At 36.0% G+C, this 19001-nt stretch overlaps 1 protein-coding gene across 3 annotated transcripts in view; it reads right to left on the bottom strand.

The window, feature by feature from the left end:
• The window catches only part of SLC5A12 (solute carrier family 5 member 12), a 56741-nt gene extending 39334 nt beyond the window's left edge, over positions 1-17407 (bottom strand). For 2 of the 3 annotated variants that reach the window (XM_012452229.3, XM_012452231.3), the window contains exons 1-4: positions 14542-15219; positions 5826-5891; positions 4514-4565; positions 2506-2573 (exon numbers count right to left, since the gene is read on the bottom strand). In XM_012452229.3, coding sequence (XP_012307652.1) covers positions 2506-2573; positions 4514-4565; positions 5826-5891; positions 14542-14880 — 525 coding nt within the window. In that variant the 5' untranslated portion in view covers positions 14881-15219. Of the gene's footprint in view, positions 1-2505; positions 2574-4513; positions 4566-5825; positions 5892-14541; positions 15220-17304 lie in introns of those variants that run through there. The other variant, XM_012452230.3, reaches the window with a different exon arrangement.
• Between the last annotated feature and the right edge of the window lie 1594 nt (positions 17408-19001).

Raw genomic sequence — 19001 nt, 5'->3', positions numbered from 1 at the left:
ATTATAATTATGATCATAATTACTGATATATTTTATATTGTACAGTAATATAAAACATTTAATAATATGTAAATTATAAAATGATTATCATTTAGTATCAAAAATAGTTTAACTAGACTTGCTAAATGGTTACTCTTTTATTTTCTTATTAATTCTTCTGTTTAAAACTGTCACATTGTAATGTTTTCCCTTTCTCCCACAGCACCACCTCTAGATTATTCTTTAGGGAAGTTCTGCAAGTGTTAATTCTTTTTGGTTCTTGACACTCAACTCCTGAAAGATAGTTTTGTCAAAAATACAATTATGACTGGGTCTGGACTTGTTTTTCCTCAATGCTTTGAATATATTATTCCACTCTTTCTGGCTTCCATTGTTGTTGCTAAGTGTCCCTTTTTAAGTATCTCTTTCTCTCCCTTCTGGCTCTTTTTAGGTCCTCCATTTGTATTTGTTGTTCTACAGTTTCACTAGCGTATCTACATTTAAACTTACTTTTTCTTCTTTATGCTTTAAGGTTACACTTTCTAAATCTATATGTTGCTATCTTTGATCATATCTGAAAAATTGCAAGCCATAATTTTTTGAAACATGCCTCACCTCTATTCTCTCTGTATTCTCCTCTGAGACTCCAATTGGACATGAATTAGACCTTCTTATTTTGTCCACCATGTCTCCATTTCTACTTCACTTTTTTCTTCTTCTTATCTCTCTATTATTCTTTAGGTTGTTTCTTTGGATAGAGTTTCCATCATACTGATTGTCTCTCTAAATATGTTTGCTCTTTATCATAAGAATTATATTGTGTGGTCAGTCATTCCTGATGCTTACTGATCCCAGGAATTACATTCCTTATTTATTTAAGTTGTTTATGCATATCTGTTCTTTTATTCAGTATCTTTTAATACCAAAATTTTCTGTTCTTGAGAGGCTAAATTTTGCTTGTTATTTTGCTGATCCTCACTCATGGTACATTGCTATTTTGTATTTTTAGTGATATTTTATTAAAGTTATTGTTAGATCTTTATCTGGGTGTAAATATCTTATATTCTTAGGTTGGATTATTCCTCCATAGAGGATTTACACCTTTTTTCCTTGCAAAAGCTGAAGTCTATCACTGAAGTAAAGCCATGTTAGCTCCCCTCAAGGATTCTACCTTAATGTTATTGTCCCAAGCTTAGCTTCTCTACATTTTCACTGACCCAAGTTGCAATATCTTAATAGTAGTCCTGTTATCAGCACCTGCCTTCGAGTCAGCCCCATCCATCCTGTCTACCCATTACACTCCTTCCAAATAGCCCTGATAATTCATATATTTTAAATTGTTTTATGTTATTTTTTAAACTTTATTTTGGGGGAGAACACTTACTTAGGTAGCTATGATAACTTTTTCAAGGCAAACAATGCATTAAAAATGGTTATATCCAGCATCTAGTTGCCCTTCTCTGGACAGGTACGTCAGAGCAACTAATCTATTATATGAGGTCAGAGGTAAGAGGAGCAAGATTTTATTTTTTTAGAATAGGTGGGAAGAGTTGTGTGTCTGGAATGGAAATATGATAATAAAAATGCAATTTTTAAAAATGAAGATGAATCTAAGTGCAATGAAATAAGGGGATTTGCAAGTATGAAAAGGAGAGATCAGGGTATTTTAAAATTGTATATAATCAGAATAGATGTTACAAAGAGTAAGTGATAGCACATAACACCAAAATACATGAATCATCTGCTATATGAAAACATATTAATTTTTTTTATTTTTATCTATAGAGTAGGAAAGAGAATTCAACTGTCTGGGAACCACTGCCATATGCTTAACTGGTTAATTATGGCCTGTACATGGTACAATGACTCAGAAGAATAAAGATTACAGTTGCAGGGCATGGGCAAACAATAGGTGCTCAATGAATGTCTGTTGAACTAAACTACATAAAATTATATTAATTACATAAACATGCTGCCAATACCACTCAGGCTGCTTAATTAAAAACAGAGCATGTGTAAAGCCAAATGGTAAATGTAATCCAGGCTTATCCAGAAATACAAGACAAAAACAAGCTGTGAAACCCTCAAGTTTATAAAATGCCAGACATCATTGCTCACTTGTATATACATTTTGTTATTTCTCAGCCACTACACAGTGAAGTATAAAGTGTAAAGTATAACTGCCACCTATGGTTTATGAGGACTATGAATGAAAAACTATTTTTCTCAGAAGTAGCATAGGGCCACCTATTCTCTAATCAATAAGACATTTTTTCATTAGATTTTTTCTTATTAGGTATGATTTTCTGGAATGAGTGCAGAGATTAAATTTTCTTAAAGGTTGGTAATGAAAAGAATGTTAAACAACAGCACCTTCCTCAGGAAACTATGACAGATAAGTTGACATACTTCTGCTTAATTTTGGAATAGCAAAGTCTGCTATAATTAGATGCCTGCTGCTGGAGATTTGCCCTTACCCCATATTAGGAGGTAGTGTTAAATACTTCTTCACAGCTAGATACATACCAAGGTACAGTAGAATGTGCAAACAATTCCTGTTGCAAACACAGAGCCCCAGAGATGAAACCCAGTCACTAGGAAAGGAGAAAAACAGTAATAAAGAAGTTTCCTTGAAAAACTTAAAAGAGCAAGTTTTATGAGGAAAAAAGACAAAATATTTTCATGAGTGTTCTTTGTAGGCAAGAATAAAATCAGAGATTTCCCTCATTAAATTTTCTCACCTTCGAGAAAGATTATTTTTATTATATTTTTATACTTCTAGCTAGTCAATAAATTTCATGTAATGTTCAGTCAAATTTTTCCTCCTAAGATTTTATAGCTTTCAATCTTTGATCCAAATGTTTTCTTTGTTTTTGAGTTTCTGTTTTTCTCAACAAAGTTAGTCTGAGAACTCTGAAACCACCTAAACATCATCCATGCAGCAGGGATATAAAAGGAAATAGTGGCTTTAGAGGGTCCACTGAGAAGACTTTTGGGCAGAAAGTCAGTACATTTGAATTTTTATTTAAACAACCCATTTCTCTTCTCTAACTATCATGAGAAATTTGAACAAAAATTGATTTTTAATACCTCTTTGACATTTTTTTTCCTAGGAAAACAATCCTTTTATTGAATGTACGTAGTATACGTAGGTATACATGTGCCATGGTGGTTTGCTGCACCCATCAACCTGTCACCTACGTTAGGTATTTCTCCTAATGCTATCCCTCCTTTGGTCCCCCAGCCCCAGATAGGCCCCAGGGTATGATGTTCCTCTCCCTGTGTCCATGTGCTCTCATTGTTCAACTCCCACTTATGGGTGAAAACATGCAGTGTTTGGTTTTCTGTTCCTATGTTAGTTTGCTGAGAATGATGGTTTCCAGCTTCATCTATGTCCCTGCAAAGGACATGAACTCATGCTTTTATATGGCTGCATAGTATTCCATGGTGTATATGTGCCACATTTTCTTGATCCAGTCTACCATTGATGGGCATTTGGGATGGTTCCAAGTCTTTGCTATTGTGAACAGTGCTGTAATAAACATATGTGTGCATGTATTTTTGTAGTAGAATTATTATAATCCTTTGGGCATATACCCAGTAATGGGATGCTGAGTCAAATGGTATTTCTGGTTCTAGATCCTTGAGGAATCGCCACACTGTCTTCCACAATGGTTGAACTAATTTACACTCCCACCAACAGTGTAAAAGTGTTCCTGTTTCTCCACATCCTTTCCAGTATCTCTTGTTTCCTGGCTTTTTAATGATTGCCATTCTAACTGGCATGAGATAATATCTCATTGAGGTTTTGATTTGCATTTCTCTAATGACCAGTGATCCTTGACTTTTAACAAATCCATGCCTTTTTATTCCTGTAGCTTGTAAGAATCCATATCATAAAATCAGATTACAAGTCCAAAGCACAAAACTCAGAGGAATATCAAGATAAAAAAGACTTTCTTAGCAGCTCTTATCTAAACCTCACTGACTCTGAGGTTAATATTTCTCAATATAAGCACATAGCCCAATTAAATGGAATACTGAGAACTTTCAATATGACAGGTGCTATTGTGAAGTTTACTTTCACTTCTTTCCTTTTTGTTTCGAGCATTGTATTGTTTTGAAAGTATCAACTATAAATTTTAATGTAACTATTACAAGTAACTTTTACTCTTACACTGGATTATCTACTTCATGAGATCACTAAAGTCCATATATTATAGATGAACATACTTAGTGACATATACAATACCGAAACTGCCGTAATTCCAGTGATTGAAAAACAAAAACCAAATCCCAAACAAACAAAGCAATCAAAATTGGTATCTAGAAGTATGTGAATCAAAACCAACTAATTGTTTGTATTATTTTCAATGTTCAATCAAGGTTTAGAGCTTCATGTAATGACTTCTAATAGTAATTCAGAACTACCAGACGAATAACTCCCTAACAAAGTATTTTATTTATAATTCTCCAAGGTGAGAATTCAGGCATAAAAATAGTAAGATATGCCAAGGGAATGTTGATAACTCACCTTGATTGAGTGCCAGGGCAGGAGCATACACCACCACGCCTGTGTAGAGAATCTGGTAGAAAAATAAGAATCAGGTGGGCAGTGAGAAAGTGACATAGAAAGGAAAACTACCTAGAAAGTTCTTTATTGATATTAGAGTTGTATTCTCTTCAATTTGTTCATCAAACATCGCATTCCCGTCTACTCGAAATTTACATTGCTCACCACTGTCAGTAGTTTGTAGAGGGGATGTAATCATTAGGTGGTAGAAGAGGGCTGGATTTTCAAAATTGCTACTAATTTGGAGATATTATGGTTATATTTTGTATATCTCTAAGGGATACAAAAATAGACTTAATTAAGTTTTCATTCACCTTCCTTCTACCCATTTTCCTCATACACACATCAAAATGTACTCTCTACTGACTTCATGGGACAAAAGCATATTTTAGCAGTTTGATGAAATATGGAATTTAGAGGTGAGATGGTAAGAATCTGCAAGGAGAAAGTACTGTGCTTGGAAGACTAACAACATGGGTGGGTGATCTCCATAATGAATATATCTTCTAATTCCGAGAATTGCAACCACTACCCTGCTGAAAATAGGTCCAGTTTCTCCAGTTTCTATTGGGAATTTCACCATGTAGAGATTCATGTTAAGGTTTTAAAAGGCAAATATCTATGGGCAGATCCAGGAGCATTGTTTTCCTCTATTTTCTTGCCTAAATTCTTCAGCTAGTGAGTAGGAGTTTTTATTAAGAAGAGGGAAGAAGCTTAGCTTCTGGCAGAAAGCACTTGGTGAGGAGAAGGAAGTGTACCAAAGCTGTGCCATGAGCAAATTTGGAGCAGCATGAAGACATCCCAAAGCTGGGATGGTGGGAAAAGAGTTCTTAAGAGGGAAGAGGGAAGTAGGAGTATTAGCTGGAAATATTGTCTTAAAATGACTTTCAGCAAAATAGGCATTTCTGCTTCAACTCAGTTAATGGTTAAAAAACAAAACAAAGACGCAAACAAATCTAGTTACCTGATCATTTCATATCTAATCTAGAGCAACATTTACAGGTTAAACAGCAGTGAAATAAATGTTAAGAAAATGTGGGTGGCTTACACACACACACATACACACACACAAAGCTTTTTTCTTTTCCCTTTGTGGTTTACAGTATACATTTGTTTCTTATTTTTAGCACAGATTAAAAGTGCTATCTGTGGAAGAAAGTAGTGTCTTCTTAGTATTAAGTGTCCTTTAGCTGAGTTTATTGCCCCCCAAATAAACAAACCTATATCTTGTAACCTCACAGTTTCCACATCTGCAGCAGCCATGACCCCTTACCGTCTGTACAATGTAGATGACTGTGGCAGCATAGCGAACTGGTTTGTTGAATCGTAGTTGTAAGTACTAAAGGAAACAGAAAGACATGCAGAGTCAGTGAGATTTAGATAAGAGCTGATAAGAAAGTCGTTTTTATCTTGGTATATCCTCTGTTGTGCTTTAGACTTGTAATCTGATTTTGTGATACGTATCCTTAGAAGCAACAGTAATGAAAAAGCATGGATTGTTAAAAGTCAAAGATCTATTAAAACTCAACTTTTGTTCATGCTTCTCCTGATGATCAGAGAAGAGAAGTGAGTTGTTTGAATAAAAATTCAACTCTATTGACTTTCTGCCCAAGAGTCTTCCTAGTGGACCCACTGAAGCCATTATTTCCTTTTATATCCCTGCTGCTCCAAATTCAGCTCAATCCTTTATTTTCTCTTTTCTGGATTGCTGCTGTAGCACTCCAATTGATCTCCCTAATACCAACCTTTGCCCACTCATCCTATCAACCACATATCTGCCATATCGATTCCCTTAAAGCAGAGCTCTGATCATGTTGCTCTTTTTCTCAAATTCTTCAATGATTCTCTGTCATTGACATAACAAAGTGCACATCCCAGGCTTGATATTCCAAACCTTCCATTGTCAGATCCCCACCCTCCCTTTCTTAAATCATATCACTAACCTTCACATAATTTATTCTCCACATATAATTATTATTTATCATTCAGCTAACATGTTGTGTGCTTTTTCAGACCTTTCTTTCATTTAGGCAGAATTCTTAATATAAGAGCCACTCTCCCCAAATTTCACAAAGTCTTAGTCATCTGTCAACAGATGGAAGGAAAAGTCAATACATTCTTTCAGATATCAAATTACGCAGTTGAAACAGTCTTTCTTCTTTCACAGATGAGAAACTCGAGGCTTAGATCATGGATGAAAGCATCAGCCCAATTGCTATTCCTAGCCCTGCTCCTACTTTCTCCTCTGAGCTCATATGGCACTAATATTAAGACATTTTCATGGTTCTCAGTTGCTATGTTGTATTTCGGTGTTGAATTTGATTATCTCACTGTATTAGTTTGTTGTTAATACTGTACAAATTAATTGCCACCAATATCTTGGCTTAAAACAACAGAAACTTATTACCTCTCCGTTCTGAAAAACAAAAGTTAAAAATCACTGGGTCAAAATCAATGTGTGAGCAGGAGGCTCCTACGGGAAGCTCTAGGGAAAGTCAGCATCCTGCCTTCCTGTTGTGAGTGGATGCTGGCAGTCCTTAGCTTCTGGTTCCATCACTCCAATCTCTGCCTTTATAGTTACATAGCCTTTCCTTTTGCCTGTCAAATTTCCCACTACCTCCCTCATATAAGGATACATGTGGATTGTATTTATATAGGGCCCCTCTGGATAATCCAAGACAATTTTCTCACCTCAAAATCCTTTAATCACATTTGCAATAATCCTTTTTAAAAAAACTATGTTAAGTAATATTCACAGCTTTCAGGGATTACACCTGGATATATATTGGAGAAGGTATGTTGCTTTCAGCCTGCCACATTTACTATCCCTGATACATACGAATACCATTCTATTTTATTCACTTTTACCTTTGTCATTTATGTATTCATTCATTCAACAAATATTTGTTACCTGCTTTACATATTGCATTCTGACACAAAATGATAAGCAAATATAATGGAGTCCATACCATAGAGGATCTTACAGATTAGAAGAAGTGACCATTAACAAATATTTATACTGATAAAAGTAAAGTTGCAATTGTGATATGTACTATAAGAGCTACAGGTAGCTGTGAACTTGGTAAATAGTAGGATCTGATTTACTGTTTTAGAGGTAAGGAAAGGTTTTTCTCAGTAAATATTCTAGAAGAAATTAGTATGTGTCTTTCAGTGCATAATAAACATGTATTGAATAAACAAAATTAATTTTTAAAGTATCAAATGGCTTGAGGATTAAATTTCTTGCTAGTAGTTTCTACTTCATAGTAGTTCTTTCTTTTCCAAATAAAAAAAAAATCATTTTGATTAAATCAAGGATTGATAACCGATTTATCCTTTCCCTAGAAACACTAGATAAATGTTTCATGGCTTACTATGGGCTCTTCTTTGAAACAGAGGGCAGCTTTTGGCAGAACTGTGACTCCATTTTACAGTAAGTCACATTCTCAACTTATCCTGTCAGATTCTCCGAAACCTGAGGTAAAACAAAAAAACGAAACAAAACAAAAAAAACCTTATTTTTATGCCCTCTCTTCAGCTGATATATTCTGTGAGCCAGAATGTATAGTCCAGTGAATACGTGAATGAGGGCACTGGATATAAGGAAAATATTATTACAGAGGAAGGGAAGTCAGTGAGGAGTCAGCAGTCTCAAATATCGTTAGATAGAAAACATTGCAAAATGTTTGTGGTAAAGACAACTTGGGTTCACATCTTATGCCCTTGGGAAGAGTAGTTTCTTCCACTAAGCCATGGTTTTCTCTTCTGAAAGTGAATGCTTGTATAGATCAAATGGTGGGAGGTATGCCAATGCCAAGTACAGAGCTAGGGATTAATGACTGCAGTGGTCACTGAGGGTGCAACACCCATAGTTTATTGGCACTCACTGTTCCAGTACACGTTGATGGCATCTAAATGTGCCTGAGGTTATCTGCTTGAGACTGTTTCTGAGCCTTTGCACTGGGTCACAGGGCAGATCAGAAAGGCTTGGGGGTGTTATCATCAGCACTTAGCCAATGACTAAATGGAGTTGGAAACAAAATATCCTGGCTTTTTGTCTTTCAGTGAGGACAACCCTGAGACACATTTAGTACTGTCTCTTAGAGACTCCCAGTTGAATTGAACTCCTATTGCTCACAGTGCAACCTGCTCAAAATTACATTTTTTGTTGGCATCTTTTTCTTCTATGTCTCTCGTTGCCACTTGTCTATCAGTGCTTACTGGAATCACTTCCCCCAAATCAACTTGCATTCAAATCCTTGTTTCAGAATCTGCTTCTAGCAGAATGCAACTTAAGATAGAGAAATTTATAGTAAAGATTTTGAAAACGTTTCTGTAATGAGGTATGTTCTCTTTCTGATAGGAACTCTTTTCTGTCACATAAAGAACTCAGGATAGCCTCCTGGAGGATGAGACCAAAGGTAACAAGGACAAGCTGTCTCATTTGCATTCCCCTAGGCCAGCAAGATGGTAGCCAACTTACTACCTTATGGAAGTCACATACATGGCCCCAAATGAGACCAGCACAATTTTATGGGGCCTATCTGAGCCAGGCAAAATAGCTAATCTACAGAATTGTGATAAAATAAAATAGTTATTTTGAGACATTTATCTTGTGGTAGTATGCTACATAGCAATAGATAACAATGAATACAAGGATTGGTACTAGAAGTGGGGAGATGTAACAAAAACCGAAAATATATAGCATTAGTTTTGGTACTGGGTGGCACAAGGAAGCCTGGAAAACCTAAGGGGCAATGAATCCTGAAAAATGGTAAAGTCATGAAGATGCTGCTATAGAGATCTTGAAAAAAATCAATGATTTTCACATCTCAGTTAAGTGCCACTCAATTCAGTCAACCCAGTAAAATTACAAAGACAGTACTGGGGAAAATCTATATGAACAAAGGCCTATTTAGAAAGCAGTCTCCTTGAATTCCAGTTTGAGATTTGCTGGTATCTTACTCTGTGATCTATGCCTCAGGATTCTCATACGTGAAAGAAGAAAGACTATTACAACTGCATAATTCTATATCTGAAAGAATGTATCCACTTTTCCTTTCAATGTATTTACTCATTCAGTGGTCACCTTTGGTAATATATATAAGCTATTCCTATTGTCAAAAGTAAAAATGCAACAGAGAAGTTGCATGCTTCATGCCTGCTTGTAAAAATATCTGATGTGACATTTACCAACATTATGATGGATTATTTTCAGAACCCCATACTTGATCCAGCCATACTGTTTTCCATCTCAGGAAATACCAACTCTACTTTTCAGGTTGGTTCGAGCCCAAATGACATAGAAGCTGCCTTTACTCTTCTTTCCCACCTTCCCCACATCTAATTCATAAAAGAAATCTGGGTGCTTGCCCCCTACTTTCAAAATATATTTACCTGCATACATCCTCTTTTACCACCTTATTACTATCATCTCTTACCCAAATTATGTAAGAACACTCCCAATTACCTCCCTGCTTCAGCAGTAAAAGTCCTATAATTATTCTTACTATATAGCTAGAGTAATCTACTCTTAACATACAAACCCCATCATGTCACTTCTTTTCCCAAACACTGTAATGACCCATCATTTCTAGAGTAAAAGCTAATCCGTATGATGACCTAAAAGGCCTCATAATTTTGGTTCAGACCCTAAATATCTCTTTTACAACAAATATTTTATAGCACCATTTACTCTGCTGAAATAATATTCAATAATATCTTATAGATAAATATTAAATTTCTCAAAATATAAATATAATTACTAAGAATACCACCACTGCCATTTAAAGGAGAACTAACAGGGAAGCATTTATGAAAAAAAAAGTATGTAAGGTATAAATGCCCAGAAACCACTGTGCAAGAAGACATAGTGAAGTAGTAGCCAGGGCATTGTATAATGAAAATTTGAAATTGAAGAGAAGTAATTGAGATGCCATGAAGTCCAAGAAAAATGAGAAAACAGGTAGGCATTGGCCATAAGCCAATATTAAGTTAGGTAAATAATAAACTGGATTTATTAGTGTATGATAAGAGAAGGAAGGAAATAGCTTTAATTAAAGTGAAGATAACATTATGAGACTAATAATAATCTGTGCAATTGAGATAATGAAAATATATGATACTGCAAATGAGCTAAGCCTAATTTATCACTTGAGGGTTAGAAGAATTCCTTACGCTTAGACTTGCGACAGGGTAGTGATAAAGTAGCACAGATGGCATATCTTAGTGTTGAAATCCCACCACATATCAAGGATTTAAATTAGCAGGCTATTGCTATGTGACACCCACCCCCGAACTCATCGGCTCAAAAACCAAAAATTTATTATTTCTCATAACTCTGAGGACAGGCTGCGTGATCTCTCTGGTTTCATCAGGACTCTCATGTAGCTCTAGTAATCTGGAAGATCAATGGAGAAAGGTCTGAGATGGTCTCACTCACAGGTCTGGTAACTGGTGTTGGCTGTTGGCTGAATGTCTCTGTTCTCTATGTGTCCACTCATGCTCCTGAAGCTATGCCAGCTTCCTTACATAGCAGTATCAGGGCAGGACAAAGGAGGACAAAGGCAGTACCAGGAGGACAAAGGCAGAAGCTGCAAGGCTCATGAGGACTAGGCTCCAAGCTCACAGAACATCACTTTGGCTACATTTTAATGGTCAAAGCAAGTCACAAAACTAGCCAAGGTTCACAAGGTGGATAAAGAGACTCTACCTCTTTAAGTCTTTAGTATTTAAAAAGACCCTGGAAAGGATATCTTTCAATAAGTAATGGAGAATGGAGGCTGAAGAAAGAAACTCAAGATACTATAGACAGACTAAGTGGTATAAATTTGGAGATAGCAACTACAATAATCATAATAATACAACACTCTGACATAGTATTTACCATTTGCCAGGCTCTGTTAAATGTATTTGTATACAATACATCATTTATTCCTCACAGATATCCTTTGAGATAGATTTCTGTATTACCACTATTTTACACGTGTGAAAACCAGGTATAGAAAAGTTTCTGCCAAAGTCATGCAACTAGCAAGTAGCAGAGCTGACACTGAAAGCCAAGTCAACAGAGTTTAGAGTCCATACATTATTTTTTAAGACAGAGTCTCACTCTGTTGCCCAGATTGGAGTGCAGTGGATCTCAGAGGCTCACTGCAACCTCCTGGGTTCAAGTGATTCTCATGCCTCAGCCTCCTGAGTAGCTGGGATTACAAGTGCGTGCCACCATGCCTGGCTAATTTTTTTGTATTTTTTTTAGTAGAGATGGGTTTTGCCATGTTGGCCAGGCTGGTTTGGAACTCCTGATCTCAGGTGATCTGTCCAACTCAGCCTCCCAAAGTGCTGAGATTATAGATGTGAGCCACCATGCCCAGCCTAGAGTCCATACTTTTAACCTGCATGCCATAATGCCAATTTTTATAAAGCAAGAGGTAATCCCAGAATAACCTTATGTATACTTTACATACTTGGATGACTTACTCTTAGGTCACTACAAATTTAAAAATATGTAGGAGCACAAATAGTAAATATTTTAAAAAACAGTGTTGTAAATTAAATTCAATGAAGTCTTTATATCTTCAATACTTGTACTAATTTATTAATTTAAAAAGAGAATCAAATCCCCTCAGTTATATAATTGCAATTGGTTTAATTGTTTTTGCAGTAACTGGGCCATTTTACTAAAACCAGTTATGGCTAAGCATGTATTGAGCAGCATATATGGAATAGACAGATTGCTCAAACTAAGTAAATTGTTCAATAATTTTAAGACACTGTTTTTATTTCATTTAATTTCTGGAAAATGTACTAATTTATAGTGCGTGTATAACTTTTTATTGTAAAGGTACTATCACTAAAGTAATACTAATATTTGCAGTAGTTTTTGAGCATAACAGCATTAAACATCATGCAGTGCAGAGTGAAATTACTCATTGCATATGTGCCTTTACACACTGCGAGACATCTGGTGTCTCTGACCTCAACTCCCTAAATGTTGGTAGTGGCCCCTAATCATTTTGACAAACCAATATTTCACAAATATCCCAAGTGCTCCCCCTGTGAGGCACTAGCCCTACTGAGACCCCTGCTGTATGTAACTGGGCACACCCATCTCTTTGATCTCATCTTTTACCATTGTCCGCTTTGCTCTCTCTCCTCCAAGCACACTGATTTCTTTGCTGTCCTTCAACTTGCCAGTCACACTCCTTTTCTAGGGCCTTTGCATCTGTGACTCCTTCAGCCTGAGATGTACTTCCCTTATCTGGTGCAATTATTCACTTTCTTCCAGTCTCCATTTAGATGTCCTATTATATTTGAAGTTTCATATGATCTCCCTCTAGGAATATGGACATTCCCCACTCATACTAGCATTTGTTTTCTCTATCTTACCCTATTTACTTTACTTTTTCTCCATTTTTTTTTGTAGGATGGGACAGCATAGTTATTTAGCGTATGTTGGCTAAAGTTAGACCACCTGGTTTGACAAACTTTTACTTGCTAGCTGTATGTCACTTAGCAAGTTACTTAATGCTATATACCTCAGTTTTCTAGTCAGTTAAAATGAGATGATAGTATCTATCTAAAAAAGATTGTTTTAAGGCCAAATGACTAACACACATAAGGAACTTAGAGAAGTGTTCAGCACATAGTTAAATACCATATACATTTGTATTATGATTTTTCTTACACAATATATATGTATTGACTGCCCTTCTCTGCTATGAAGCAAGCTCCATGACAGCAGGAACTTAGTGCTATGCTTTATGCCTAGGGCTACGAGAATGCCTAAACAAGCTGGGCATCATGGCACGCTCCTATAGTCCCAGCTACTTGGGAGGCTAATTTAAAAGAATCATTTGAGCCCAGCAGTTTGAGAAAAGCCTGGGCAACATAGCAAAACCTCCATCTTGTAAATAAATAAATAATGAAAAAAAAAGAAGAGTGCCTTTTTAAGTATCTTAAGAGTAGATGTGTAATGAATATTTACTGAGTAAATAGTCATAAAAATTACATTCCATAAAACTATGGAATCATAACACTTTTCAAGACTTCCTAAAAATTGTTCATTTCCATGAGTGGCTTTTGAAGGGTAGAATAATGTTTTATACTTATTTAGCTTACAGATTGTTTTAAAAATTGGATCTCTTATGAATCTTCTGCAGTGACTTAGTAGGAATGATACTGGATAATGAAAATAAACACCTTATTAGTAGAAACTTATTTTTGATTACACTTCTACATTGAGCATGCAAATTCAATTTTGAACATGGTGTCTTCACTGAGAATCATTGTAAAGTCAAAATACCACTGCCTCATTTCCCTCTTATTAAATAATTCCCATATTTGTATTATTTGTCAGTTCCTTCCTGTTAAAATACTTTTTGTATTTATCAAAAATATGATCATTTTCTCATTAAAAATTAGAGTCTCATTATAATTTGTATTAAAATGCCCTCTACTCTCTGAGAGAAAGGCTACTAAGTAGAGATAGAGAAAAAATTAGTTTCTCAGGTCTGTCTACTATTCAAAAATCTTAACTAAGTCATTTATCTGATCTCAGTCTTCTTAGCTGGAAAATTGCCATACTCATGATAGCTATTCTGTTTGCTTTTCAGAATGATGATGCTCATAATAATAAAAAATAACATCAGTGCTCTGTTGCAAACCTACAAATGAGGCCATATATTAAGTGCTGACATAGAAGTTCTCACTTAATCATTAAAATAGCCCTGTGGGATTGTCATCATTATTTTCCTTTTACAGATGGGAAAATAGGTATGTCTGTCTCCAAAGCTTAGGCTTTTTTACAATAACATTGTAATGTCTTTCTCATAATGTATAATTGTCCTGCAAATCAGAGAGTGCTCTTCAATACCAGGTGCTATCATCAAGAGAATGAGAAGGGAAAAAAAAGAACAACAAAAATAGTTCAGGTCAAGAAAAACATAACAACTCTGCTGAAATAAAGAAGAATGGAGAAATTATCTTACCTCATAAGTGCTGGTGATACCAGATCTGTAGAACACAGGGAGAAAGAGCTCTGATGTTAAGACTATGACAAATAGGTAAGTAATGAAGAAGACTGTGAAGGATGCCCCAAAGCGGTAGACTTCAGAAGGGGTTCCCAGGACGGTGACAGCTGACATGAAGCTGGCTGTCAGAGACAAGGCAACAGGGCCAAACTTCATTTGCCTTCCACCAACCAGGAACTCCCGGGAAGTTGCCTTTTTTCTCTCCTTGATGGCAAAGAACACCCCAATTCCAGAGGAAATGAAAAAGAGGGCTGCAAATACGACATAATCCCAAATTGCAAAGTTCTTCACCACCATACTGGAAAGTATGGCACCAGAGAGTTTCTTTCAACCAGGTCTCAGGAAGATGTTTCCAAAAACAAAGTTCCGTACAGTGGATGCTTTGCCGAGAGGAGAGACTGTGATTCCCTGAAGAAAATGATAACCAGAGGCACTTGTGTGAATCTTCAGACACCAAGGTATACTTAGCGAAGATCTCAAAAGTTGACTTCAAAGAAGAATCTGGTGTGGTATTGGCACCAAGAGACGAGAATTTGAAATCTGACCCTGGCTAAGAGCTGTCTGTTCTTCTCCTAAAGCATATGCCACGGAGAAGGAACTCAGATGTGTTCTGAAATTAATAATCACTGGGGGTGGAATGCACTGGCCAGATAACATGGTGTTTTATCTCCTAGTTTTTTTTTAACTTAAGGTTAAACATTACTGGGAAACACAGAATTGATAAAAGTTGACCACCTCAGCATTTTAAATTAGTGAGATGGAATCTGTAAAATGCAAACACAGCCCTCAGCAGTGTCTTCCTCTTGAGAAAGGGAGAGTGGAGGCTGTGTGCCTGCAATTGTCTGAGGCAGTGGATGTGAAAGGAAAGGAGCAAAGGACTAGGAATCCAGAGATCTTTGCTCAAGTCCTGTCTCAACCACGAGAAAGCTGTGGTACTTTTCATAAATCATTTAACATTTCTGAACTTCACCTAAAACACAGGGATAATAAGACTTCACCAGGTCTTTGAGTCTCAAACTTCATGACCCTCTTTGTCCTGATCTGTAAAATGAAAGGAAATAATATCTATTTCATTGGCTGTTATATGTACTTACAGCAGAGCACTCCTGAACATTACAGTTGTTCTTTCTTCTAGGATGCAGAAAAATGGATTTGCCATTTATTAATAAATTATTTATGGCCCTCAACTTTATCTTGTCTTTGTCTTATTTTCACCAGGTTACTATAACTGTATTCACTGGCTAAGTTAAAAGTAGAACCAGCACAAATGAGAGAAGGAATGTGACAATCCAGTTTTAAATTCCTGTTTCTGCTCTCGTTAGATTCTGTCAATTGTTTCAAAGTACCAGCACAATTTCTAACTTTCTTCATGCTTCTTCTCCTTCTTCAGTGGCCTTCTCCATCCCTACCTCTACAAAACCTGTCTATTCTATAAGATCTAGTTTGAGTTTTCTCTACTCTGTGAAGCTTTTGCTGCCTCTCCACCCCAACTCCTGTAGAACACAGCCTCCCTTAATACTCACTTCGTACTCTGCCATCATCTTGCCTATTTTAGGGAATCTCTATGTAACTGACTATAGGAGTCTGTCGGCTGTTGCAAATGACCATTTCCTTGAAGAGAGAAGCAAAGATCTACTCCATAGAGCTAATAAATTATAGTCATTGTAGAAAATAAAAAAATAATTTTTAAAAAGAAGAAAATTAAATTATCCTTAATGCCCAAAGACAGAAATATTTCCAGCTAAACAATCAAACAAAAAAAAAGTGCTCTAATTTTGTTTTTTACATCTGGATAACTGAATAAATCTTTGCTTCATGAATTTGAATTAGATCCCAGAAAGGTCTAATTAGATAGTTAAAATATGCTTTTAGTTACCATTAAAAATATGAAGACTCTCCGAAGAGCTGTCTGTGTCCTGTGTTTCAATTCCTCTGCTAAATTTGGAGAGCTGATATGATAAATGTTAATGAAAAGCTTGGTCTTTAATATATTTACCTCAGTCTGGGCTTTTAATTAGTTATATCATGAGGTTTTCCAATTATATATGAGGTTTTTGTTGTGGTGATCTCAGCAGAAAATCAGAACTTTATTTTGCTTTCAGAGACTTGACTACTTCATAGTTTAATGTTTACACTACCTAATTGTTGATATTCAATCTACAAGACATGTAACCCCTTTGTAAAAGTCAGGCTAATAATGGTTCCAAACATTATCATCAATGAGGTTCTAAGGTTATATATTAAAAGCATATAACTGAAGAGTCAATGAGTACTGCTGGTTTGAATTAAACCTTGTGTAGAAACAATATTACCTACATGACTCCAATTAGTCTTGAATTTTGAAGCAGTAGGAAGCAGAGTGGTTAATACCTGGGATGTGAAGGAATCTTTATGCCTCTTAGGAAAGTATTCCTTGCTTTCAACATTTTGTTGAATATAAGGCACAGCGTCAATTCAGTAATTTAATTTTCAGATATTTTCTACATATTTGCCCTTTTCTCCCTTTGGTAGCATTCATTGTCCTGAAATTCTCTTCTTAATTCCATGAAGACTCACTCCATGCAAAGTTCATGCTGATTGTAAAGCACAGCACCAAGTATTTATAACTTTTCAGGTATTAAAAAAACCCAGTACATTCAATGACCTCATCAATTAGAAGCACATTTCTAAATCATAAATGCTAGTATGAGAAGAAGAAGGAGGGAAAATGTATTTTTTTACCTGAATAAATCCCTGTATCATTGACTGGACATGGTGGCTCATTCCTGTAATCCCAGCACTTTGGGAGGCCAAGGCAGGCAGATCACAAAGTCAAAAGATCGAGACCATCCTAGCCAAGATGATGAAACCCCGTCTCTACTAAAAATACAAAAATTAGCTGGGCATAGTGGTACATGCCTGTAGTCCCAGCTACGCAAGAGGCTGAAGCAGGAGAATCACTTGAACCTGGGAGGTGAAAGTTGCAGTGAGCCAAGATTGCGCCACTGCACTCCAGCCTGACAACAAAACGAGACTCTGTCTAAAAAAGAAAAAGAAAAAGAAAAAGAAATCCCTGTATCGCCTCTACCCTCTGTCAGGTGCATCACATACCATCATTTGTATTTTACTCATTTAGTGTAAGGCTTGAGCCCCTATTAGAATATAAGTACCATCATCTGTTACATACACATGGCCTTAACAAGGTCCTGCTATTCAATTACCCACATGCTTAATAAGTTAAATTTGTAATTGTTAACATTAGTAATCTCTGGAATGTAAAATAGTTCAGCAATTTGCATGGAGTAAGTTGTAATGGGAAAGAAGGAGTTTGATGATATTAAATGCTACCAAAGAGAGAAAAAGGTAAAGAACTGGAAAAATGGGGCATCAAAACAAAATGAAACAAAAAATACCATTGCTGCAATGTTGCTAAGAGTGAACTCTTCACACTGGGGTTATTTTGGCCTGGGATGAAAAAGAAAACGCACATGAACAAGCCTTGGCCATTTGAGACTAGACTTTCGCTAAATTGCTACCTTCCTTCATCTGTTCTCTAAGCCAATGGGAGCAGGAGTGGTGTAAAAGAATAAAATGGCTATTGTTTTTTTTTTTTTATTTTATTTTAAACTAGGAAGTAGCAAGATTAAAGCTATGTCTCAGAAAAATTAATCTACTCCAATAATTTTTACATATTTCAGTCCAATGAATATCATCAAGAATGGCTCAAAGAATTCCTCACAATGTGAATAAGGTGCTTAATTGAGATATTGAAAGCGGTCCTCTCCATAGTTTTCTCTCAATGAGCATGCCTGCCAAACAAATTCCTAGGAGGCAAATTGGTGATGCCAAACCATACTTTAACAGAAATTATGACTTAAAAAAACTAACTGTAAAGCAACTGTAGCTATTACTGTCTTCCAAGAGGAATCGAGTAATTCCCATCCTGAAGAAGATAATTCTATCTATGCTTACTTCTGCCTACAGAGATCGATAGGGAAAAAACCATGGCCAAGAAATTTAACATAAAAGAGAAGAGACTGCAAATCCAGAACTTCTGCTCTTCCTGTAACCTATAAAAGCTATGGCTCACAGCAGAGGCTTCTTGATTGGCTACTATCTTTATGAATATAGAAAGAGTCGATCTGATGAGAAGGTGGGGAAGATAGAAGAACGCTGCTTGCAAATAAACAGATCTTTAGTTTTTTTTTCTTTTTAGTCCATTGAAATGATATTGGAGACTTGTTGTAGGAGTGAAGACAAAGAAGTGGCACGAAAATCTGGTTGGTGGCATGAATATTTCTCAAAAAATGTCCCAGTGTAAGGAAGAGCTGATGAGATTTTAATAATGGGAATCATTAATTTTAAATATTTTTTGTTGTTGTGCTGTGCTGGGAGATAAATTCCTTCTTTACTCCCAAACTTTAGGGAAAACTTGCTAC

The sequence above is a fragment of the Aotus nancymaae genome, unplaced genomic scaffold, assembly GCF_030222135.1.
Source record: "Aotus nancymaae isolate 86718 unplaced genomic scaffold, 86718_ANA_hifiasm-v0.15.2.pri h1tg000059l, whole genome shotgun sequence".
NCBI classification, from domain to species: domain Eukaryota; kingdom Metazoa; phylum Chordata; class Mammalia; order Primates; family Aotidae; genus Aotus; species Aotus nancymaae.
This window is presented reverse-complemented; position numbering and strand designations above follow the sequence as displayed.